The sequence below is a fragment of the Theropithecus gelada genome, chromosome 7b (genome assembly GCF_003255815.1).
Source record: "Theropithecus gelada isolate Dixy chromosome 7b, Tgel_1.0, whole genome shotgun sequence".
In the NCBI taxonomy this organism is placed as follows: domain Eukaryota; kingdom Metazoa; phylum Chordata; class Mammalia; order Primates; family Cercopithecidae; genus Theropithecus; species Theropithecus gelada.
This window is the reverse complement of record NC_037675.1, coordinates 40,361,255-40,388,503: the sequence shown is the minus strand read 5'-3', so window position 1 is coordinate 40,388,503 and position 27,249 is coordinate 40,361,255. Positions and strand designations below refer to the sequence as shown.

The 27,249-nt window shown below is 40.2% G+C and overlaps 1 protein-coding gene across 19 annotated transcripts in view; it reads right to left on the bottom strand.

The window, feature by feature from the left end:
• MIA2 (MIA SH3 domain ER export factor 2) overlaps positions 1 to 27,249 on the bottom strand; it is a 118,149-nt gene that overhangs the window by 60,037 nt on the left and 30,863 nt on the right. For 3 of the 19 annotated variants that reach the window (XM_025391678.1, XM_025391687.1, XM_025391688.1), the window contains exons 1-5: positions 24,045 to 24,443; positions 13,758 to 13,883; positions 11,543 to 11,564; positions 11,364 to 11,452; positions 1,267 to 1,344 (exon numbers count right to left, since the gene is read on the bottom strand). In XM_025391678.1, coding sequence (XP_025247463.1) covers positions 1,267 to 1,344; positions 11,364 to 11,452; positions 11,543 to 11,564; positions 13,758 to 13,883; positions 24,045 to 24,107 — 378 coding nt within the window. In that variant the 5' untranslated portion in view covers positions 24,108 to 24,443. Of the gene's footprint in view, positions 1 to 1,252; positions 1,345 to 11,363; positions 11,453 to 11,542; positions 11,565 to 13,757; positions 13,884 to 24,044; positions 25,917 to 26,203; positions 26,362 to 27,249 lie in introns of those variants that run through there. The other 16 variants (XM_025391686.1, XM_025391693.1, XM_025391675.1 and 13 more) reach the window with 12 other exon arrangements.

Sequence of the window (27,249 nt, the reverse complement as noted above, 5' to 3'; positions counted from 1 at the left end):
ATATTGAATGCAGCTAAAAATTCAGAAAACTTTACTCCTATAATTCATTACCTTGAAAATAAATTGGTGTGTAATATTTTATCCTCAATATTATGAAGCTTGAGTAAATGTCTTTGCTACCTACTTTTTGCTCTTCTGTTAGCATGCCAAATGCCTTCTAAAATTCTTTTATCAAACTAATAAATTACTACTGGGAGAGTAGTTAAGACAGAGAGTCAGCAAATAAAATATAATTTCAATAACTTCTTGAAGACAGTAACAGACAACAAGTGAAGAAAATATCAAGAACCTTATTTAGAATCCAATTTATAACTTCCTTTGGACTCTACTAGAAAATTCTGAATCATAACACATAAGAGTTTCTGATGATTACGGACAGCAGTGATTGAGAACTGCCACACTGTACTGGACACTTATCAAAGGTACAAGGTCTACTGTTTTCTATTTTAATATATGCAGATGCAGGGGTCCTCTGCTATGCTTTGTCACTACTCTGCTTTTTACAAGACGTCCATATCTAAACAGTAGTAAGGCATTCCCATCACTTACCCTAATCTGTCTTAGTTTAGCTACATTACAAATTACCATACTTTCCTTCCTTAAAATTAACCAAATCACACTTGGCTCAGGAAAGCCTACTTTAAGCATTATCTTCCCAGACTCCTTATTCAGTGACATCATGTTGGTAGCTTGAAACTGGCCATGGTGGAAGTATTCATACTACAGAACTCAGCAAATGGCTACAAGTAAGGCTGCTTTTTTTAAAAAAAGTTGTTAAACATTTACCAACGGACCATTACATATAACATAAGCCTCTGGCCTAATTCTAGTTAGCTCTTAATATCCTCAAGATAAAAGTAAAGGCAAATACTGTCATAATTTACGTAAGTTCTTGTTGCCAACTATTCCTAAGTTTGTGAAAATGAATCCTATTTCTCCTTTCTAGAGCAAATTGAGTCAAAAAAGGAATGATTACCTTAATACGTTTCCCAGGAATGATAGAATGAAGTTTCTATATAGCTCCTGATTCCTTGACCATAAACATGCCTGACTCAAAACAAGTTAGCAATAAAAGCTCAAATTTTTATAATATTTTATGCTACCTACTATTGTTCCATTTCCTATATTAATTTTCTTCTTAAGTTTTAACATCCAGAGATGCTCTTTCACATTTCTTTCAAACAGTTTTCAGACGACACATTTTTAAAGTTTTTGTTATTTAGTATTTTTTCCCCAGCTTTTAAATTATAGCATTTGAGTTTTTACCTCCAAACTTTGTGCTTCTGTTGCCTCCTTCTCAAAACTGGCATCCTTTAAAGATGACTCTACTTCATAGCCTTCATACTGAAACAAAGTAACAGCACAAGTAAAAACTCTACCAATTTTATTCTAAATCTTGTCTGGATAGATGCCTAAGAAGCAGACAGAATCCATTTCCACATGTACATTAAGTTTACTTGGATTTATTTAGCTTTAAGTTTTTCAAATCTGACCACTATAACAATGCCAGAGCAGCTAACACATCACAGACGGCTAGCTCAGGCAACAAATGTCAGAACTTCACCTGTAAGAGTAAAGTCTGTTTCTCAGAGAACATAGGACTATAACTCATATTAGCATCTTTTACTAAAAATGAGGTTAAAATTCTAATGGTAAGATTGTACTAAAGATTATCCAAAGATTTACTCAAAGAGCGTATTTTTATGTAAGCTGTCTAATTATGGCCACAACAAGTAAACCCTTTCTTTAAGCCTATTCATTAAAGAGAAATTTATAGTAACTGACCATCAAAACTTTTCACTTTTAATTCATACCATACAACAAATAAAGCAAGTGGGGAATATAAAAATCTGTAAAAGGTAGGGAACAGCCATCAAAAAATGGAAAGAACAATAAAAGACATAATGCTATAACATTTGGCAAAATGCACTTCAATTATTCCAAAAAAAAGTGATTAAATTGAAGACTAGGTTGTTCTGGATCCACCTTTCTGGCAAGAACAAGAAAAGCTTGATGAAAATACTAAAAAAAAACAAAACAAAACAAAAAAGTATCTGTCTGAAAGCCTCAGAAAGCTATCAAAACAGTGAGAATTTGTGAGAGAAGTGGGAATCCCCAGAAAGGCAAGTCTAGTATTTGGCATGTCTATTCCTCCTAGAAGAAGAGGCTGATGGGCTAAGAAACTCAGCAGAGATTTCAGGAGAATCAAAGCTGAGAAAAAAAACTTGGAGTTCAAGACCTGCCAACTCAGATGAACCCTGTCCTTGGCTAAACAATGACCTGTCCAAAGATATTCTACCCTAGAATGTCCAGGTGTGATAAAGGATCTTAAGATGGAAAGAGCTCCAGAATTATTTTGGTGGGCCCAATCTAATGCCAGGGGTCCTTATAAGGAGGAGGCAAGAGGACCAAACTTAGAAAAGAATGATATGATATAAAGATAGAAGCAGAAATTGGGGTGATGTAGTTATGAGCCAAGGAATGTTGGTAGACTCCATATAAGAGACAAAACACAGATTCTATCCTAGAACATTGCATAAAGAAACAGACTTGCTGCTATCTTAATTTCTGCCCCTAACATTGGTTTTAAGGCTGGGTATGGTAGCTCATGTCTGTAATCCCAGCACTTTGGGAGGCCAAGTGGGGAGGGTTACTTGAGGCCAAGAGTTCAAGGCCAGCCTGGGAAACATAGTGAGATCCCATCTCTACAACAAAATAATTTTTAAAAGATTAGTTCTAGACTTCTGACCTTCAAAATTGTAAGAGAATAAATGTGTGTTGTTTTACAGCACTAAGTTTGCAGTAATTTGTTACAGCAGTAAAAGGAAATTAATATCCTTACCAAGCAAAACTGGTACCTTGGATGGGCGCAGTGGCTCACACCTGTAATCCCAGCACTTTGGGAGCCCGGATCACAAGGATCATGAGATCAGGAGTTCAAGACCAGCCTAGCCAACATGGTTAAAGTCTGTCTCTACTAAAAATACAAAAATTTGCTGGGCGTGGTGATGTGTGCTTGTAATCCCAGCTATTCAGGAGGCTGAGGCACAAGAATCACTTGAGTCCAGGAGGCGGAAGTTGCAGTGAGCCAAGATCATGCCACTGCCCTCCAGCCTGAGTGACATAGCAAGACTGTCTCAAAAAACAAAGAAGAAAAAAAAAGAAAAAAAACCTGCCTACCTTATAACAAAGTCGAAACCAAAAACAGACTAATCCTCTGAACTGAGGCCCCGCTTCCAAATATCTCCATCTGTTATTAAAGTAATCTGACCTCCCAACAAAGAAAAGTCCAGGAAGAGATGGCTTCATGGCTGAATTTTACCAAATTTTCAAAGTAGAATTATTACCAATACTTCTTAAACTCTTCCAAAAAAAACAACAGGAGGGAATATTTCCTAACACATTTTGAGTCCAGCATCACCGTGATACCTAAGCCAGACCAAGAAACCACAAAAAACAAATAAACAAACAAACCTAGAGGTCAATATCTCTGATAAACACTGATGCAAAAATCCTAAATAAAATATCAGCAAATTGAAATTAACAATACATCAAAAAGATTATGCATTGTGATCAAGTGGGATGTATCCTTGGCATGCAAAGCCAGTTTAATATATGCAAATCAGCCAGGCACAGTGGCTCACGCCTGTAATCCCAGCACTTTGGGAGGCCGAGGCAGGCGGATCACGAGGTCAGGAGTTCCAGACCATCCTGGCCAACATGGTGAAACCCTGTCTCTACTAAAAAATACAAAAATTAGCCAGGCACCTGTAGTCCTAGCTACTCAGGTGGCTGAGGCCAAAGAATCGCTTGAACTCGGGAGGCAGAGGTTGCAGTGAGCTGAGATTGCGCCATTCCACTCCAGCCTGGGCGACAGAGTGACTCCATCTCAAAAAATATAAAATAAAAATAAAAATAAAAAAATATATATATATTTAAAAAAATCAATTAATGTGATACATCATATTCACAGACTGAAAGACAAAAACCACATGATCATACCAATTGACACAGAAAAAAACATTCAACAAAGTTCAACATCCATTTTTTTTTTTCTTTTGAGAGATAGGTTCTCACTATGTCGCCCAGGTTGGACTTGAATTCCTGGGCTCAAGCCACCCTCCCACCTCAGGCTCCCAAGTAGGTGGGACTATAGGCACACACCCTCACGTCCAGCCCAACATCATTTCTTGATTTAAAAAAAACTCTTAACAGTTTAAGTATAGAAACAAAGTTCTGGCCAGGTGTGGTGGCTCATACCTGTAATCCCAACACTTTAGGAAGTCTAAGGAGTCTGAGACCAGCCTGGGCAACATGGCAAAACCCAGTCTCTACCAAAAATACACAAATTAGCCAGGCTTGGTGTCACACACACCTCTAGTCCTAGCTACTCTAGCGAGGCTAAGGTGGGAGAATCACTTGACCCCAGGAGGTTGAAGCTGCAGTGAGCCATGAGCATGCCACTGCACTCCATCCTGGGCAACAAAGTGAGACCTTGTCTCAAAAAACTAAATAATAGTGGCTCATGCCTGTAATCCCAGCACTTTGGGAGGCCAAGGCAGGTAGATCACAAGGTCAGGAGATCAAGACCATGCTAGCCAACATGGTGAAACCCCATCTCTACTAAAATACAAAAAAATCAGCCGGGTGTAGTGGGGCACACTTGTAGTCCCAACTACTCAGGAGGCTGAAGCAGAATTGCTTGAACCCAGGAGGCAGAGTTGCAGTGAGCTGAGATCACGCCACTGCACTCCAGTCTGGTGAAAGAGCAAGACTCCATCTTAAAAAAATAAATAAACAATAATAAAATTTTTAAAATAATGAAAAAAAAAAGAAAAAAGAAAAAGAAATAAATTTATGAAAAACTTACAGCAAATATCATCATCAGTGGTGAGAAACTGAAACCTTTTCCACTAAGATCTGGTACAAAGTAAGGATGCCCACAATCAACACTTCTATTCAAAACAGTACTGGAAGGGCTGGGTGCGGTGGCTCACACCTGTAATCCCAGCACTTTGGGAGGCTGAGACAAGTGGATCACTTGAGCCCCAGAGTTTGAGACCAGCCTGGGCAACTTGGCCAAACACCATCTCTACAAAAAAAACACAAGCGTGGTGGCGCACACCTGTAGTCCCAGCTACTTGGGAGGCTAAGGTGGGAGAAACACCTGAACCTGGAAGGCTGAGGCTGCAGTGAGCCATGACCATGCCACTGCACTCCAGCCTGGGCAACAGCGTGGGACCTTGTCTCAAAAAACAAAAACAAAATAGCACTGGAAGTACTATCAAGAGCAATTAGACAAGAAAAAGAAATAAAAGGCCTGGTACAGTGGCTCATGCCTATAATCCCAACACTTTGGGAAGCCAAGGTGGGCAGATCACTTGAGGTCAGGAGTTCAAGACCAGCCTGTCCAACATGGTGAAAGCCTGTCTTTACCAAAAAATACAAAAAAAAAAAAAAAAATAGCCAGGCATGGTGGTGCACACCTGCAATCCCAGCAATTTGGGAGGCTGAGGTGGGAGAATCACTTGAACCCAGGAGGTAGAGGTTGCAGTGAGCTGAGAGCACACTGCTGCACTCCAGCCTGGGCAACAGAGTGAGACCCTGTCTCAAAAAAAAAAAAAAAAAAACAGAAAGAAGGAAGGAAGAGAAGGATAAAAGATATCCAAATCAGAAAAGTAAAATTATCTGTTTGCAGATGATATGATCCTATATGTAGAAAACCCAAAAGATGTCATCAAAAATACAGATCTAATAACTGAATTCAGTAAAGATGCAGGATATAATATCAAAACAAAACTATGTCATTTCTATACACAAATAATGGCCTAACCAAAAAGGAAACCTAGAAAACAATCCTATTTACATAGCATCAAAAAAATAAAATAAAATACTTAGGAACAAATTCAACCAAGGAGGTGAAAGATCTATACACTAAAAAGTATAAAACATTGATGAAAGAAATTGAAGAGCACACGAAGAAATGGAAAGGCAGCCAAAATCTCAATGGCATTCTTCACAGAAATTTTTTTACTCTAAATTTAATATGGAATAGCAAAAGATCCCAAAGAGTCAAAGCAATTCTGAGAAAAACAGAGTTAGCAGCATCAGACTAACTGATTGTAAATTATATTCCAAAGCTGTAGTAATAAAAACAGTGTGGTGCCAGTATAAAAACAAATACACAGACCAGTGGAACAGAACAGAGAGCCCAGAAATAAATCCAAACAGATATGGTCAAATTTTGAAGAGGGCACCAAGAATACACAATGCAGAAAGAATAGTCTCTTCAACAAATGGAACTGAGAAAACTGGATTTCACATGCAAAAGAATGAAATTGAAGTCTTATTTTATACAATACATAGAAATCAATTCAAAGTGGACAAAAGACGTAAACATAAAACCTGAAACTACAAAACTCCTAAAAGAAAACATAGGGAAAAAGCTCCCTGACACTGGCCTTGACAATAATTTATTGAGTATCACATCAAAAACTTAGGCTACAAAAGCAAAAAATAAGTGAACAGGACTACATCAAACTAAAAAGCTTTTGCACAGCAAAAGAAACAATAAAATGAAAGTTCCTTTGAGGCGAAGCTGCAAGGTAAAAAAAATAAAAATATACGTAAGTAAACACAATAAAAAGGCAACCTACAGATTGAGAAAAAATATATCAGATAAGGGGTTAGTATTCAATATTTTAAAAGCCCTCATACAACTCAACAGCAAGCAAACATATAACCTGATTAAAAAATAGGCAAAGGACTTAGATAGATATTTCTCTGAAGATGACATAAAAATGGCCAACACTATGTGAAATGGTGTTCAACACCACCAATCATCAAGGAAATGCAAATCAAAAACACAATGAGATATTACCGTATATCTGTTAGAATAGCTATTACCAAAAAGACAAGTGAGACGACAAATATTTGTGAAGTTATGGAGAAAAGGGAACCCTCATACAACAAACCTCGAAGTCGCAAGTTTACCTGTGTAACAAATCTGCACTTGTACCCCTGAACTGAAAATAAAAGTTACCAAAAAAAAAGGAGAGAACCTTTTTTCTAGACAAGAAAAGAGAAAGGCATAGAGCAGGTCCTTTGTCCTTTGAATTACATTGTTTTCTTCAATATTGTTTCATTATAACATTGATGAGGGGAAAAAAACTGAGTTCAGTATATACATTGTTTCACTTAAAGTCAATTTTCAAGAAACTATCAAGGACATTGAGGGCTTGCCGTACACTATTGGCAGGGATGTAGATTGGTACAGTCATTATAGAAAATAGTATGGAGACTCCTAAAGAAATTTAAAATAGAGCTACTATATCCAGCAAGCCTTCTTCCAGATATATATCCGAAAAAAATGAAACTGGCACCTTGTACAGATAGCTGCACGCCCATGTTCACTGCAGCATCATTCACAGTAGCCAATATGCAGACAACCTAGGTATCTATCAATGAACAAATGAATAAAGAAACTGTGGTATCTATTTACAATGGAATATTATTCAGCCATAAAAAGGAGATCCTGCCATTTGTTACAACATGGATGGACCTAGAAGGCATTTTGCTAAGTAAAATAAGTCATACATAGAAAGAAAAATATTGCATGATCTCACTTACATGCGGAATTTTTGTAAAGGTCAAATATATAGAGACAGAGAATAAAACAGTGGTTAGCAGTGTTGGGTGGGAGGGAGGAAACAGAGACATGTAGGTCAAAATATACAAAGTAGAAAATATGGCCGGGCATGTTGGCTCACGCCTGTAATCCCAACACTTTGGGAGGCTGAGGCGAGAGGATCATTGAGCCCAGGAGTTTGAGACTGTCCTGGGCAACATAGGGAGACCCCATCTCTACAAGAAATTTTAAAATCAGGCAAACATGTATCATGTGCCTGTAGCCGCAGCTACTCAGGAGTCTGAGGTGGGAGGATTACTTGAGCCCAGGAGATAGAGGCTGCAATGAACCAAGATCATGCCACTGCACCCCAGCTTGGGTGACAGAATGAGACCCTGTTTCAACAAAAGAAAAGAAAACATGTGGGATGAACAAGTTAAAAGATATCAGCTGAGTTCCATAGTTAATAATAGCGTATTGCATTCAGGATTTTTGTTAAATGAGTACATTACAGCTGCCCTTCGGGGGTGGGTGGGCAGGGAATGGGTAACTATGAGAGATAAAGAATACGTTAATTTCTTTCACTATAGTAACCATTTTACTATATATGTATCTCAACATGTTTATACCTGAAATATATAAAATAAAACTTATTTTACAAAAAAGAAACTCAAAGTTATCTGAAATTTCTATACCTTAAGTATACACAATAAAACTTATTTTACAAAAAAGAAATTCAAATAAATAAAGTTATCTAAAATTTCTAATGTCCCTAGCCTAGCTGCCTATGAAAAGCAATAGTAAATCCTCACTGAAGAGAGATGACAGCACCCACAGCTTCAAAATTATCTCTACAATTTTTATTATATTATCACTGACAGCTGATGTAAAATAACCTGGCATTCAAGAGGACAAGACTAAGAAACAAGAGAAAAAAATGAGCACCAGAAACAGACTACTGGATAATGCAGTAGACATTAAAACAGGAGAGCACATTTCTCGGCAGGTGTCTGAAAATCAGAAAATAAAAACAACACATAAATAAATAAAATGAGAGCATAGGCCAGGTGTGGTGGCTCACGCCTGTAAGCCAATACTTTGGGAGGCTGAGGCGGGTGGATTGCCTGAGCTCAGGAGTTTGAGACCAGCTTGAGCAACACAGTGAAACCTGTCTCTACTAAAATATAAAAAATTAGCCAGGCATGGCAGCGTGTGCCTGTAGTCCCAGCTACTTGGGAGGCTGAGGCAGGAGAATCGCTTAAACCTGGGAGGCAGAGACTGCAGTGAGCCGAGGTCGCTCTACTGCACTCCACTCCAGCCTGGGTGACAGAGGGAGACTCCGTCTCCAAAAAACAACCAAACCAAAACAAAACAAAAATAAGAGAGCATAATGTGTAAATGGAATTAAAAAATAGTACTGTACCAGAGAAAAAGAACTACAAAAAGAGCCACAATAGAACTGCAGAACTGAAAAAGGCAAGAGATGAAATTAAGGTCTCGATGGATGGTTTAAAAGACGATTAGACATAAATGAAAACAATTGGTAACATGGAAGTTAAAGAAGAACATGGCTAGGCCGGGCGCGGTGGCTCAAGCCTGTAATCCCAGCACTTTGGGAGGCCGAGACGGGTGGATCACGAGGTCAGGAGATCGAGACCATCCTGGTGAACACGGTGAAACCCCGTCTCTACTAAAAAATACAAAAAACTAGCCGGGCGAGGTGGCGGGCGCCTGTGGTCCCAGCTACTCGGGAGGCTGAGGCAGGAGAATGGCGTAAGCCCGGGAGGCGGAGCTTGCAGTGAGCCGAGATCGCGCCACTGCATTCCAGCCTGGGTGACAGAGCGAGACTCCGTCTCAAAAAAAAAAAAAAAAAAAAAAAAAAAAAAAAAAAGAAGAACATGGCTAGACTGAAGTGTGGGCAAACAAAAAGATGGAAATCCCAGAAAAGAACATAAGAGACAGATGAGAAATAACAAAAAGTTAAAATACTCATTTGTATAGTCCCAGAAAGAAAGAAGAAAAAAGGGCAAAAACAGTATGTGGAAAAGTAACAATCAAGAGCGTTTCAAAACTAACAGAAGGTAGAGCACGGTGGCTCACAGCTGTAATCCCAGCACTTTAGGAAGCCAAGGCGGGAGGATTGCTTCAACCCAGGAGTTCGAGACCAGCCTGGGCAACATGGCAAAACCCCATCTCTACAATAAATTTTTAAAAATTAGCTGGACATGGTGGCACATGCCGGTAGTCCCATACTCAGGAGGCTGAGGTGGAAGGATCACCTGAGTCCAGGAAGCGGAGGATGAAGTGAGCCAAGATCACACACCACTGTACTGCAGCCTGGACAACAGAGAGAGACACTGTCTCAAGAAAAAAAAAAACTAAACTAATAAAAGACATTAAGCCACAGGTTCTAGAAGCATCATAAATCCCAATAAGGATAAACAGAAAAAAAAAAAAAACACACCCAGACAAATCATAGTAACACTGCTGAAAGCCAAAAACAAAGAAAAAATGATAAAAATAGCCAGAAGGGTTTTTGGTTTTTTTTTTTTTTTTGAGAGGGAGCGCTCTGTCACCCAGGATGGAGTGCAGTGGTGTGATCTCAGCGCACTGCAAGCTCCGCCTCCCGGGTTCACACCATTCTCCTGCCTCAGCCTCCCAAGTAGCTGGAACTACAGGTACCCACCACCACACCTGGCTAATTTTTTTGTGTTTTTAGTAGAGACAGGGTTTCACCGTGTTAGCCACGATGGTCTTGATCTCCTGACCTCATGAGAGACCCGCCTCGGCCTCCCAAAGTGCTGGGATTACAGGCGTGAGCCACCATGCTCGGCCGGTTTCTTATCTTATACAGTTAAACTATACTACCTGCCCTAATGACTTACCAATTCCAATACTACTTACTGAAGAGAAATGAAAATACATGCCCACAAAAAAAATAAAATAAAATAAACTTGTAGAAGAATGTTCACAGTAACTTTATTCATAATAGCCAAGAACTGTAAATTAACCATACCAGATACTAAGACTTATTATAAAACTACAGAATATAAAAAAGTATGTTATTGGCAAAAAACAAACAAGAAAAAGCCCAACAAAAAGGAAGATTTAACAGAAACAGACTCACATATATTCAGTGACTTAAGAAGATGACACTATAGAACAACAGAGAAAAGATGGTCCTTCCAATAAATGGCATTGGTTAACTCGACATGACACACACACACACCCTCGACTGCACCATCACAGATCTGATTTCAAATGGATCACAGACTATTATGGACTGAATTGTGTCCCCACAAATTCATATGTTGAAGCTCCAACCCCAGTACCTCAGAATGTGACTGTATTTGGAGACAAGGCCTTTGGAGGTGGTCAAAATAAAATAAGGTTGTTAGAGTGGGCCCTAATCCAGTCTGACTGCTATCTTTAGGAAAAGAGAACATTTGGATACACAAACAGATACCAGAAATGTGCACATGCAGAGGACGTGTTTGTGTGCTCGACCTCATCAGTCAGGAAAACTCAAACGGAAAGCACAAGGAGACACCATTGTATACCTACTACAACGGTTAAAATTAGCAAGACTGGTTAAGTGTTGAATATGAAGAGCAAGAGAACTCTCATACTCTGCAAAGAAAGCATTCATAATCTTAAATTTACACAGAAGTACCTACAGTGAGAAGTATAAAGTTCTCTGACTCTAACATGAATATTGTTTTCAAAAATATCTTACCTCTTTTTGAACAAGGCTAAATTTTTCAAGTAGTTTACATTTTTCTTCAATTAGTCCAGAAAGCGTTATAGCAAGCTTTTTCTCTCTTCCTAAAAGAGTCAAGTCAATATTATCATGAGTAAATTATTGTAAGTGTTTACATCACAACAATGAGAGTTAAAGCAGAAAAAAGAACTTACCCACATAAAGCCGACTCCTAACCTGAAACAAATTTTTAACAAAAATTACATTAAAACTAATACACTCTCAAATAAATCAATTTATTTAACGTCTGCCAACTTAAAAATACAGGTTTCTTATTGCCTTAGTATAAATACAAGCCAAAAGTATTCTGTTTCCAATGAGAAAATAAATGCTCCTTTTGTTTTTTTTTTTTTTTGAGACAGAGTTTTGCTCTGTCACCCAGGCTGGAGTGCAATGGACATGATCTCAGCTCACTGTAACCTCCGCCTCCCGGGTTCAAGCGATTCCTCTGCCTCAGCCTCCTGAGTAGCTGAGATTACAGGCACCCACCACCATGCCCAGCTAATTTTCATAATTTTAGTAGAGACAGGGTTTCACCATGTTGGCCAGGCTGGTCTAGAACTCCTGACCTCAGGTGATCCACCTGCCTGGGCCCCCAAAAGTGTGGGGATTACAGGCGTAAGCCACCACGCCCAGCCGAAATACTACTTATTAAAGACTCCCTATTGAAGATTCACATTGTGAATTAGCATATTAAAATGCTCTGAAATAACTTTAAAGATACTTGCAACCCATTGCTCCCCAAACATATTTGACCCTAAAAAAATAATTTCAAGAAGCTCCTATTATCATATCCCCTGATGCTAATATCCTAAATAAAACAGTCTGAGAAATGTTACCACAGGGCCATAGATCTGAACTGACTAAAGAAACAGTAAACCAAACCTTCTTCTTCCTTAACCTCTGTCTCAAATAATGAAGCAGGGGGGAATTCATTTGTAAAAGGATCAGCCTTAGGGTTGAGGTAACACAAACAAGTAGAAAAGAAACGAGGACTTCAATCATCTACGGAATATGGATAGAGATAAAATTAAAAGGGAAAACCTTTAAAAGACAAGATACTCTAAAATGAGCATAGATGAAGAATAGATTTCAGTTCCTCAGATTAAGAAACTCTCTCAAAAGGTATAGAAAACCATAAAGAAATTGAAAAATAGAAGAGATAGGGAAGTCAGAAGTAGAAGGGCCAACATCTGAAAAATAGCAGTCCCAAAAATGCATTAAAAATTTCCCAAAATTAGGCCAGGCGTGGTGATTAACGCCTGTAATCCCAGCACTTTGGGAGACTGAGGCAGGCAGATCGCTTGAGGCCAGGAGTTCTGAGCAACACAGTGAAACCCATCTCTACAAAAAAAATACAAAAATTAGCCAGGCATACTAGTGCGCACCTGTAGTCCCAGCTACTCAGGAGGCTGAGGCAAGAGAATGGCTTGAGCACAGGAAGCAGATTGCAGCAAGCCGAGATCATGCCACTGCACTCCTGCCTGGGCAACAGGAGTGAAACCCTCTCTCAAAAATAAATAAAATTTCCCAGAATTTAAAAAAAGATGAAGCTGGGCAGAGTGACATGGACCTGTGTAGTCACAACTACTCAGAAAGCTGAGACAGGATAGCTTAAGCCCAGGAGTTTGACGCTGTAGTGCACTATAATTGCATCTATGAATAGCAACTGCACTATAGCCTAGGCAACATAGTCAGACCCCATCTCTTTAAATATATATATAATATATATAAATGTGACATATATGATATATATATAAATATATATATGAAAAATCTTACATTAAAAGATCTCAGTCAAGCATGGTGGCTCACACCTATAATCCCAAGACTTTGGGAGGCCCAGGCAGGAGGATCGCTTGAGCCCAGGAGTTTGAGACCAGCCTGAGCAACAAGAGACCTTCATCTCTTTTTTTTATTTTTGAGACAGGGTCTCTCTCCGTCACCCAGGCTGGAGTGCAGTGTTGCAATCATGGCTTACTGCAGCCTCAACTTCCCAGGCTCAGGCAATCCTCCCACCTCAGCCTTCTGAGTGAAACCACAGACGGGTGTCCTCATGTCCAGCTAATTTTTGTATTTTTTGTAGTGATGGGGTCTCACCATATTGCCCAGGTCACAAACTCCTAAGCTCAAGTGATCTGTCTGCCTCGGCCTCCCAAAGTGCTAGGATTAGAGGTGGGAGCCACAGCACTGGGCCTGACTCTCATTCGTGATCCTCATCTCTAAAAAAAAAAAAAAAAAAAAAAACTCTGAATCCTTATGTAGTTTCTAACTTGTTTCCTTAAAATAACAAATAAGTAAGTTTCTCATATTATTTGTTCAGCCCAGTGACAGAATGAACATTCTCTTAGTATAGCACTGGTTACTTACCGATCTAAAACTTCTCCACAAAAGAAAGATAACAGCAAAAAATCCAACAACAGCTGCACATATCACCAATTCCCATGGAAAACCATAAGAATCTGGTCTCATACCTTCAGGCAATGCTGCCACAACCTTCAAGATAAAGAAAAGTTAAGTTCTTAAAAATGTACTTTTGATAAAAACATTGATTACAAACACAGGTACAAGTTTATGTGGTCAACACAAAATGGGCTACCAGACTAACATGGAAACAGAAGGTATCAGAGTACATTTTTTTGGCAACTTTCAATCACTATCACCACGTAAAGAACAGCAGTATGGTGAAATGCAATTACCTTCAAATTGGAGTTCTACAGAGGTGCCTTAAAGCTTCCAAGGATGAGAATAAGAGAAGGCCAGAGAAAGAAACTGAGTGACCTGGGGTTCAGGTACTCTTACCCTGATTTCAACCAGTTTAGGTTTTATCTGTAGAGTATAATCAGTTCCCCAATATACAATTTCCTTACAGGAAGAAAAAATCAATTTGCAGCTTTAAAAATAAAAACTTTGATTCAAAGTCGGCCTGGGCAACAAAGTAAGACCTGTCTCAAAAAAAAAAAAAAAAGTTTTGAACGCCACTGATAGAGCTTTGGGTTTGGAGTTTGAATCTCTCCACCCTACCTCTGCGGGTCCCTTCTCTTATGTGTAATGAGAATAATGCTGTTTGAACATGCCAGATAGGTGTTCAATAAAGGGTAATTATTTCTATTATCTCCTCCAAAGGTCCTGCTCTTCTGACCATGGCCTTTCCACATTACTTCTCCCCATAGCAGACCTTCAGCACAACACAGCCTAAGGCTTTCGCTGTTGCTTCTATATTTCACCTTTCTCTGGGTCAGTTCATTACTCATCCTTACCTAATGGGGTTATTCTGCTCTTTGTTACCAGGCCCAAGATATCACTCGATCAAAAAGAAAAGGGGAAAGGTAAGGTGAAAAAAGAAAAATGCCATTTTAAGAACAAACTGAAGAGGCCGGGCGCGGTGGCTCAAGCCTGTAATCCCAGCACTTTGGGAGGCCGAGACGGGCGGATCACGAGGTCAGGAGATCGAGACCATCCTGGCTGACACGGTGAAACCCCGTCTCTACTACAAAATACAAAAAACTAGCCAGGCGATGTGGCGGGCGCCTGTAGTCCCAGCTACTCGGGAGGCTGAGGCAGGAGAATGGCGTAAACCCGGGAGGCGGAGCTTGCAGTGAGCTGAGATCCGGCCACCGCACTCCAGCCTGGGCCACAGAGCGAGACTCCGTCTCAAAAAAAAAAAAAAAAAAAAAAAGAAAGAAAGAAAGAACAAACTGAAGTATGATCGGGTTTGATTCTTTCCAGGGTTTAACCCAAAATATCTATAGCAAATCTTCCTTTTAGACCCTTTCTGCCTATAAGAACAGTATTTATAGTTATTTTCCTCTCCAAAATCTTGTATAACTCTAATTCAAATATATACTCCTTCCAAAGTACTATCTATACTTCATTAACCTGTACCAAACAAACCTGATTATACTTCTAAAAAATATCCCTTTACCCTGATCTCTGCTTCTGCCTCTCCCTACATTACCCTAGGTACCAGTTCGCAGAAATCTAATATCATTACAGGCAATTAATGATTTTTTAAAAATACTTATTTTGCCAATGGGGGGAAAAAGGCATTCAATACATAATACCAGTGAGAAAAGTTTTCTTCACAGTTTACACATTTTCCAAGCATCTTACTTTTAGCTAACTTAACTCACACATAAGATGCACACTACCTCAAAAATTGTGTAATCAGTATGACTTATGATACTCTAAAAGGCAATTCCAAAAGCATCTCTCAGATCAAACATGTAATTATCTTCAGTGCAATAATATTTCTTTGATTCAATCATATTTTATCAGCTCTTCTCCTCTAAAAGGACATGGTAAATTCTAGTTTAAAGCATTGAGCTAGGGCCGGGTGCAGTGGCTCAAGCCAGCACTTTGGGAGGCTAAGGCAGGTGGATCACATGAGGCCAGGAGTTCGAGACCAGCCTGGCCAATATGGCAAAACCCTGCCTCTACTAAAAATACAAAAATTAGCCAGGCATGGTGGCAGGCACATGTAGTTCCAGCTACTAGAAAGGCTGAGGTGGGACAATCGCTTGAACCTGGGAGGCAAAGGTTGCAGATCGCGCCACTGCACTCAAGCCTGGGGGACAAAGCAAGACTCTGGACTCTGTCCCAAAAAAAAGTGGGGGGGGGGATTAAGGAAACATGGAAATTAAGGATTACCAAAAAAAAAAAAAAAAAAAAAAACAACACTTTTTTTTTTTTTAAGTTAGGAAGTATAAGAAATACTTCCTAACTTATTCTATGAGGCCGGTATTTACCCTAAAAGCCAGACAAATACATCACAAGAAAAGAAAATCACACACCAATATATCTTACGACTACAGATGCAAAAATCCTCAAAAACATATTGACAAAACAAATCCAACAACATATAAAAAGGATTATGTACCAAGACCAAGTGGGATTTATCCCAGAAATGCAAGGTTGGTTTAACATACAATAATGTAATAAACCATATTAAACCCTTTTTTTTTTTTTTGAGATGAAGTCTCACTCTGTTGCCAAGGCTGGAATACAGTGGCACCGTGTAGGCTCACGGCAACCTCCATCTCGTGGGTTCAAGCAATTCTCCAGCCTCAGCCGCCTGAGTAGCTGGGATTACAGGCACCCACTACCATGCCCAGCTAGTTTTTATATTTTTAGTAGAGATAGGGTTTCACCATGTTGGCCAGGCTGGTCTCAAACTCCTGACCTCAAGTGATCCACCTGCCTTGGCCTCCCAAAGTGCTGGGATTACAAAAAATAAAGATAAAAAAGACTTTAAAAAATAAAATAAAATAAAACCTTGAGCTGGTTAGATCTGGTAGGCAGGAGAAAAGCAAAGAATCTGAGTCTTGGCCAGGTATGGTGGCTCAGGCCTGTAGTCCCAGCACTTTGGGAGGCCGAGGTGGGTGGATCACTTGAGGTCAGGAGTTTGAGACCAGTCTGGCCGACATGGTGAAACCCCATCTCTACCAAAAATACAAAAATTAGCTGGGCATGGTGGCATGAGCCTGTAATCCCAGCTACTAGGCAGGCTTGAACCCAGGAGGAGGCTACAGTGAGCCAAGATCGCGCCACTGCACTCCAGCCTGGGTGACAGAGCAAGACTCCATCTCAAAAACAAAAAAAGCAACTGAGTTCTAAAGGATTCATCTCAAATTCATTGCTCTGGTCTAAATTATTCCAGCTTTCTCAAAGAGATTTTCACCCTTAAATTTTATCTACAACATAACACCCTATCTCACAAAAACATAGAAAGAACAACCAAATTTCTCAAATATCAACAAATATAATACAGAATTACATGTAATCTGATAAACTGGAATTTAAAGGGTGATAGGTAACCCCCCCCCAAGAGTAATCCTCCATAAAATATGGTAGTGACTAACCACAGAACACTTAAAATCTATTCCATTTCCAAAACATAAGTACTAAAGGAGTTCAAGATCAAGTAGCTTTAAAAAAATCAATTAATCAAGTTGATAAAATATACTAAGAATGAACTAAAATTGTTTTTCATCTAATCTCAAACATGATATATATTAATAACAAAAAGAATGTCAATATGCAGGCCCTGTAAATACTTGATTAAAACACAAAGTTCCATGAAGGTACACCTCTCCAAGATAAAATATGAACACCAATTACTCTTAAACTATTCCCAAACATATAGGAGGAAGAAATATTTCCTAACTTATTCTATGAGGCCAGTATTTACCCTAAAAGCCAAACAAATATATCACAAGAAAAGAAAATCACACACCAATACATCTTATGACTACAGATGCAAAAATCCTCAAAAACATATTGACAAACCAAATTCAACAACATATAAAAAGGATTATATACCATGACCAAGTGGGATTTATCCCAGAAATGCAAGGTTGGTTTAACATACAATGTTATAAACCATATTAAGAAAATGAAGAGAAAAAAAAAACACATGATCATCTCAACAGACACAGAAAAAGTATTTGACTACATCTAGCACCCTTTCATAATCAAAACATTCAACAAAAATTAGCCAAGCATGGTGCCACATGCCTGTAGTCCCAGCTACTCAGAAGGCCAAGGCGGGAGAATCATCTGAGCCCAGGAAGTTGAGACGGCAGTGAATCATGATCATGCCACTGCACTCCGGCCTGGGAAACAGAGTGAGGCCCTGTCCCAAACAAACAACAACAAAACAAAACACACTCAACAAAGTACGATTTGAGGGAATTTCCTCAACCTGACAAGGAACATCTATGCAAAACCTACAGTTAACATCATACTTAATGATGGAAAAAAAAAAAAAGCTTTTCTCCTAAGGTCAGGAACAGTAACATTCACTCTATTAACATGAATTCAACATTGTAATGAAGGTTCTAGCCAGAGCAATTAGGCAAGAAAAATAAATAAAAGGCATCCAGACTGAAAAGGAAGAAGAAAAACTGTTTGAAGATGACAATACTATTCTACATAGAGAGAAAATCCTAAAGAACCTATAGAAAAACTATCAAGAGCTAATAAGTTCAGCAAAATAGCAGAATACAAAATCAACATAGAAAAATCAGTTGAATTTCTATACAATAGCAATGAGCAACCTGAAAATGAAATAAAGAAAACATTTCCATATACAATAGCATCAAAAAAGTAAGATTATTAGGAATACATTTAACAAAAGAAGTGCACGCTAAACTACAAAACATTGTGGAAAGAAACTAAGGAAGACCTAAACAAATGTAAAGCCAATCCATGTCCATGGGCTGGAAGACTTCTTTGTTTGAGACAGGGACTGACTCTGTCGCCCAGGCTGGAGTGCAGTGGTGTGATCTTGGCTTACTGCAGCCTCGCCCTACCCAGGCTCAGGTGATCCTCCCATCTCAGCCTCCCAAGCGGCGCAACTACAGGCACACGCCACCTCGCCCAACTAATTTTTGTATTTCTTTCAGAGACAGGATTTTGAGAGTGGCAGGAGGCAGGCAAATGCTTAGGCAGATAGGGGCAGGTCCCTAGTGAAACCCCAACTTCAAGCCAAAGACAGTTTAAAGCTTGAAAGCCAAGCTACAAGTTAAATCCTTGGACCAGATGGAGAACTTGCCCTCTTGCTTGGTGTGCTTTCCTCTGATTGATCCCCATCTTTCACCTATTTTACATATATCTACCCTTTACTAATGTTTTCTTTTTTGGTTTTTTTTTTGGTTTTTTTTTTTGAGATGGAGTCTCACCCTGTCACCCAGGATGGAGTGCAATGGCACAATCTCAGCTCACGGTAACCTCCACCTCCCGGGTTCAAGCGATTCTCCTGCCTCAGCCTCCCGAGTAGCTGGGATTACAGATGCACGCCACCATGCTCAGCTAATTTTTTTTATCTTTAGTAGAGACAGGGTTTCACCATGTTAGCCAGGCTGGTCTCAAACTCCTAACCTCGTGATCCACCCGCCTCAGCCTCCCAAAGTGCTGGGATTACAGGCATAAGCCACCGCACCCGGCCTCCTAATCAGTTGTCTACATTGTCATGACTATCTTTGAGTGGTGTCTTGGCTTTAACCTTTTTGCATACTCACAAACCAGTCAGCATGCACTCCCCATTCTGAGTCCATAAAAGGACCCAGACCCAGCCACACAGGGTGACTTTCCCGCCTTCGGGTAGGGGAACCACCCCCTGCATTCCCTCTTTGCTGACAGCTTTCCTTTCACTTAATAAATACTACTCCGCTCACTCTCCGGGGTCTGCATGCCTAATTCTTCTTGGTTGTGAGACAAGAACTCAGACGTACCTGAGCTAAGGAGACAAAAGACCACAACAGTTTCACCAAGTTGCCCAGGCTGGTCTCGAAGTCCTGGGATCAAATGATCTGCTCACCTCGGTCTCCCAAAGTGCTGGGATTATAAGCATGAACCACTGCACCCAGCTTGGAAGACTTAATATTATTAAGAGCAATACTCCCCAAACTGATCTACAGATTCCATGCAACCCCTATCAAAATTCCAACTGCCTTTTTTGCAGAAATGGACAAATTAAATCTTAAATTCCTAAAACTGAATTCCTAAAGTTTATATAGAAATGCAAGGGACTCCACATAGCCAAAACAATATTGATAAAGAAAAAAAATACTGACAAACAAAAACAACATTGGGGGACTCATACTTCCCTACTGTTTCTTACTACAAAGTTACAATAATCAAGACATTGGGTAAAAAAATGTTTTAAAGATAATGTAGTAATGGCATAGGGATAGACACAGGCCAATGAAATAGAAATGAGAGTCCAGAAATAAAACCTTAAATTTATGGTAAATTATTTTCAATAGTATTCAGACAAATCAATAAGGAAAAAACAGTCCTTTCAAACAAATCATACTAGAATAAGCCAATAAATAGCCATATGCCAAGGATTGAATCTAGACCCATTCTTCACAACACATATGAAAACAAAATCACTCAAAGTGGATCGAATAACTTCCTGTAAGAGCTAAAACTCTTAGAAGGAAGCATAACTGTAAATCTTTGTAACCTTGTCTTAAGCAACGGTTTCTTAGCTATGGTACCAAAAGCACAAGCAACCAAAGAAGAAAAGATAAATTGGACTCAATCAAAATTTAGAACGCTTATGCTTCAAAGGACACACCAAGAAAGTGAAAAGAAAATGCACAGAATGAGAGAAAATCTTTCTAAATCATTTATCTGATAAGCATCTAGCACCCTAAATGTATAAAGAATGCTTACGACTCAACAATAAAAAGACAACCCATTTTTCAAGTGAGCAAAAGGAAATGAATAGACATTTCTCCAAAGAAGATATAAACAATAAGCACATGCTCAACATCATTAGTTACTAGGAAAATACAAATCAAAACAACCATGAGGCCTGGTGTGGTGGCTTGTATCTGTAATACCAGCACTCTGGAAGGCTGAGGTAGGAGGATCCCTTGAGGCCAGGAATTTAAGGTGGCAGTGGGCTATGATCATGTCACTACACTCCAGCCTGGGCAACAAAGCAAGACCCCCATCTCTTAAAAAACAAAACAAACAAACAAACAAAAAAAGTTAAGCCAGGCGCGGTGGCTCACACCTGTAATCCCTGCACTTTGGGAGGCCAAGGCAGGTGAATCACAAGGTTAGGAGATCAAGACGATCCTGGCCAACATGGTGAGGCAGGTGAATCACAAGTTCAGGAGATCAAGACCATCCTGGCCAACATGGTGAAACCTGTCTCTACTAAAAATACATAAATTAGCCAGGTGCAGTGGTTAGTGCCTATAGTCCCAGCTACTCAGGAGGCTGAGGCAGGAGAATCTCTTGAACCTGGGAGGTGGAGGCTGCAGTGAGCCGAGATCACGCCACTGCACTCCAGTCTGGATGACAGAGCGAGACTCGGTCTCAAAATAAAAAAAAAAGAGTGAAATACCACTCACTTGTACACTCACAAGGGTGACAATTAAAAACAAAAGAAAACAGAAAATCACAAGCGTTGAAGAGGATGCAGAAAACTGAAACCCTCATAAACGGCTAGTGGGGATGTAAAATGGTATGACCTCTGTGGAAAACAATTTGGCAATTCTCAAAAAGTTAAACATATGGTAAATATGACTCAGCAATTCCACCCCAGGTACTTACCCAGGAGAACTAAAAACATATATAAAAACTTGTACACATAGCAGTATTATTCATAACAGCCAAAAAGTATTAATAATCCATATGTCCATCAACTATGACATAAATGGGATATATTCACACAACGGAATATTTTTTCAGCCATAAAAAGAAATGAAGGGCCAGGTGAAATGGCTCACGCCTGTAATCCCAGCATTTTCGGAGGCCAAGGTGGGCAGATCACTTGAGTCTAGGAGCTCAAGACCAGCCTGGGTAACATGAAGAAACCCTGTCTCTACAAAAAATACAAAAAAATTAGCCAGGCTTGGTGGTATATGCCTGTGATCTCACCTATGCAGGAGGCTGAGGTGGGAGGATCACCTGAGCCGGAGAGGTCTAAGCTACAATGAGCTGAGATCGTGCCACTGCACTCCCCCCTGGGTGACAGGAGTGAAACCCTGTCTCAAAAAAAAGAAAGAAAGAAAAAAGAAATGAAGCTCTGTTACATGCTACAACATGGATAGGCCTTGAAAACATGCTAAGTAAAAGAAGCCAAAGGGCCACATAGAGTATGACTACATGACACATGCAGAATAGACATGTTCATACAGACAGAAAATAGATTAGTGGTTGTCAAGGGATGAGGGATGGGAATTAAGACTGCTAATCAGTACAGAGTTTATTTTCTGGAGTGATAAAAATGTTGAGGAACTGTGCTGACAGTTGCATAACATAGTGAATATACCAAAAACAGCACTGAAGTGGACATTATAAAAGGATTAATTTTATGTTGTGTGAATACATCTCAATACAAAATAATTTTTAAAACTAAAAAAAATTTTAAAGCAGAACAATGCTGCGCCATCCTAGCCCCCAGGCCAGGGTAGTTGCATTTAGCAAAAAAAAAAAAAAAACTGTGCAGGTGAAGATACAACGCACCAGACTAGAGAAAACTGCAAAATCTGGCTGCATTTCTCCATGTCTCTGTAAATTGGCAGTCCTATAAAAACTAAATCTTGATTATTATTGTTTTTAGTGAAGAAAGGGAAATAATGTGCAATCTGAAATTATCTCCCATCCCACAATATGCTTCTCTTCCTATAAACCCTACCTCCATGAATAAGTTACCACAGCCAGAAACCTGGAAGTCCTTCTAGATTCCTTCTCTTTCTCTCACCCTTCACATGCAATCAATAAAGTCAAACATATTTTAGCTCTTATGAGGCTATTTCCCCACACAGTACCCTCTTTTCTATCCCTACTACTGTTATCTCTCCCTTAATCCCTATTTCAAGTTTTGTTTCCCTGACATCTAATCTACATGCTACTATCAAGAAGAGCTTTTAAACCAAAGCCTAACCACGGAAAAGCCTTCAACAGCTCTCCAACACCTACAGCACTTGGAACCTACTTACATCTCCGGCAAGCATCATTGCACATCACTCCCTAAGCCCACTTTACACTCTAAGTAATATAGCTCCTAGTTCCCTGCACCCACCGTGCTGTTTCATGCCTCCTCTGCTTAAATTATTTGCTCAGCCTTGGAAAGACTTTCCTAACGCTCAAGAAAATGTAATCTCTACCACCCCCCAATTTCACAAGCACTTTGTGTGTATGCTTAGGTAAGCACTTCATCAGTTTCTACTTTGTACTTTTTTTTTTTTTTTTTTTTTTTTTTTTTTTTTTTTGGTCTTCTCTCGAAAACATGATGCTAGTGGCCAAAACTATATCTTCGTCCATTTAGAATCTCCATAAAGGTGCTCCTTTCATATTAAATACATATACATATGCACTAGACAAACTATGAACTCATAAACTAACACCATGGCAACAGTACTTTTAATTCACATAACAAGAAAACATAATCATAACTGCCTCAAAATTACGTGGTCGTTTTAAAGATTTAATCCAGTTTTTAAAAACACGGCGACATAAATGCCCCTACACATGTGAACAAAGATACCTGTAAACACTTAAGGAGAAAAATCTCTAAAACCTGATTATAAACTAGACTTTAAAAAAACAAAATTTGAACATGGGAGTTGACTATCTCTAGACTGTACATTAACAAGACAGAAGCGAAGAACAAACTCACTCATGGTAGAGCATCTCAAAAGGGCATTCTTTCCAAAAAAAAAAAAAAATGCAGAATCAAAATTTCAACTCCCCGCCCAACCTCAGGTGTCCTTTCAAGGTTCAACGAAAAGTTACATCACTAAATGTAACTAATTTAAAGGAACAGTCCTCAAGTTTCTCACAGTCGAAGGAACCACGTGTCACTGACCCCTGCTCAAAATAAACAACATAGCGGAAAGGCTAATTAGTTTCAGGAATCGGGAAACATTTACATCCTTGCAAAGTCCAGCTAAGCAAGTGCTTTCTTCACCTTCCAGAGCCCCAGGTCCTCCACCATCACACAAAAACCACTCAAGCGCCCTGCGAGCCTCACTACTGCCTCGAACACAGGCCGGAGCCGGGCAGTAGACGACGACTGACTTCGGGACCTTCAACCACTGCGGCTCACACCCCAAAGCCCATCTACTGCTTCCTTCCCCGGCGGCTCCCGCGACCCCTGGGCCACGTAACACTCATCGCGCCTGGGCTCACCCTGCGTAGCTCCTCCAGGACCAGCCCCAAATACGGTTGAGGGGTAGCCCCGGGCTCCTCCATAGCACCAAAGCTGCTCTCGTGGTCGCTGCAGTAACCCCGGCCTGTCGGGGACACGATAAACGGCGGAAAACACACAGCCTTCGGTCCGGAACCCGAATCCGCACCCGGCAACAGGAGCGGACCACTGCGGAGCCGGCTGCGGGGGGAGCTGGGGGACGCGGGCACCCACAGGCCTCACAGGCCCACGCTGCCCATCCCGACCCCCTTGTTACACTTTACATCCTGAGGCAGCGCAGGTCCGAGCCCGACTTGCACAAGCCTGCGACGCACCCTGTCCTCGCCACCCCAACCCTCGGTTTGGTTTCGGCCAGGCAGCCGCGAGAAGGCGGGGAGGCGCGGACAGCTGCAAACTTCCCCTCCTTCGCGCAAGCTTCGCAGACGTGTCCCGGTCGTTCGCTCTTAAAGGGGCCGGCGCTCTACCTAGCGCAGTCACCTATCCGTGGTAGTAGAGAGGCTTTGGACTAGAGGATGGGATTCGGCCTCGTACTGTGCGCTGTCCTGTGAGCCGCACAGCCCCAAAGACTAGGGCTATGTCCCAAGGTCCCCCGCCTCGGGCGGCCGCGGTGGCGGCGGCGAGGCTTCTCCTAGAGGCGTCTCTATACAACCCCTGGGGGCGAGCGCAGCGCGCCCCCTCGACCCAGGGACCGGCGCCAGGCCCAGCCCCGACACCCAAGGCTTTCCTGCCGCAGTCCTGCTAGAGCCTGCTCTCTGCGCCCTGCAGAAGCCCTGACTGCGGCGTACCCCGAGAGACCCCGGCGGCCCCGGGAAGCCAGCCGCCGCCGTCATTCCAGTCAGAAAAATGGCCTGCGGGGCACGCGCCGGTGCCGGTGCGCCCTGCCAACCAAGTCCGGACCTTGGACTTTGGACAGGAAGGCGTCCCGGCTCAGCTGTGGTCTAGTCCGAGTTTAACCTGTCCCACGCAAGAGAACCTCGATCGGGTTTCCTCGCTTACCTGAGTCACCTGTGCATTTGCTAGGCCCAGCTGTTTTCAATTCCATTAGCACCCAGTTACCCAAATACTAAATCAAATCCCCGTGGACCTTGGCCTGGCTCGGCGCGGCTGTTTTCCTCCGAGAAGGGGAACTAAAAGTAGCACCTTGCCTTCTAAATTTAGGACCCTATTTTTAGGACCGTCGAATAAAGTGCCAAGTGCTGGATTTGTTCGTAGGAGACGGTTTTAGCTGACGTAGGTGTAAAGGATAACCCATCTCATATATATGTCTTCCTTGCCAGCATAATCATTCTTATTATATTCTGCCTTCTCACTCAAGTCTTTCGTGAAGCAACTCAAAAAGGAGCAGATACCTCCTCCTAAATAAATCACCCAAAAGAACTCAATAGATGAACAAAATCTTAAATCCTTAGGAAATTTTCCTGATGTAACCTCTTGTAGCAACGAATTGTTATGCCATTTAAAAAATCAAAAACTGGCCCCAGTTCACAGCAAGCGATTTTTCAGGACCAAAATGCGGCCTAGCTTTTCACAACTCAGATTGCTATTTCTCCTTTGCCACATCAGCCTGCGGAGTTTCAGGAAATGCTAATAACAGAGTAGCCGAAATTGCTTAGTAATTCTCCATTACCTTAGTAATTCTCCTTAGTAATTTAAGGTTTACACCTTAAACCTTGGAGAGCATACACAACTTTCATACGTATTAGTGTATATTAAAATTACATTATGTGAATAGTTTATTGAAGTCAAAACAGAAGCATAATCAAACTTTTATCTTTAGAATTTAACAGTCTCCTGGAACAATGTGTATGCCTCAATTAGAATATTGTATTACTCGATAAAAATTCTTCAATGTGTCTGAACATTTTCAGGAGACTCCAGAATCATTTTCAGGTTTTAGAACTTGCAAAAAATAAAAAACAAAACAAAATCTCCCTTTGCCCTCCCTAAGTCACTCTATGCCCCTCTCCAATTTTCAATAATTACCATTCCAAATATTAAAAATAGTAAGGACAGAGGATAAAATGAAAAAGAAAGAAAAATCCAAGTGTCCCCCATAGCAAAAACACAGCAAAGCTTAACAAACTTACTGCAAAATTCCAAACCTAATTTTTTTCAGTATGCTTAATTGTTACAAACTCACCTCTTCCTCTGGATTTTTCAATTCCATTTCTTAAAAAGCTCATGTTAAAATTTCCTAACACGTAAATAAAGTTCTACTAGGCACCTCGTATCCTTGAGAAAGATTTCAGATTCTAATATATCCTGCACTCTTCTGTTTCTACACTGTGATCCTGTTTTGACATTTGTGTGGTGAAGGGGTGCTACAGGTGGAGTTGTGACTACCAACCCATAACCCAATTTCATGGACCTCACTCCTTATTAAGTATATATATACTCACACACATATATACGCACCTATATATTTTTTTAAATGTCGTACATATTACTACCCTCTTACAGTCTATAATTGAAAAGAAAAATCCTGAATTTGAAAACTGATGAAAACTAAAATGTTTTATTCTATAGCCTATTCATATAGAGTACATGATCTCTATCATTTAAAAGATATTCAAAGACTGTCCTCCATAAGTAGACATGCGATTTTTTTGGTCTTATATAGTGCCTGTTTTAAAGCAGATGTTAGAACAAATGCTGTTAGTGTTTGTGACAGCTACTAGAAAACATCCAAGAACATCAGAAACATGCTAACCAGTAAACTTTGTTCACAACCTAGACACCGACATCCCTTATGAAGGGTCCCATTGCAAAGCTGTAAGTACTAGTTACTCCCTTTTAATTAAATAGGCAGTGTCACAGACTTTAAGATCTAGTCCTTTGGAAGAAAATCAAAATTGTGGAGCCACATCTTTAATCTCTGTACTAGTGATGTAAGAGTTGTTCTCAGAACATATTGAATCAGGAACTACCTGTTGAACAATAGCTGGGTAATTTCCATTGTATATTCTGTGAATAAATGAAGCATTCTACTTAAGAATATATAAATGTTAGAACTCAAAAAGGCTCCTCAATTGTAAAATAGAAAAAAAGTAGTGTTAAAAATAGAACTACCATTCAACCCAGCAATGTCATTACTTGGTATATACCCAAAGAAAGTAAATTGTTCTAACAAAAGACACATGCACTCTTATGTTCATCGCAGCACTATTCACAATAGCAAAGACATGA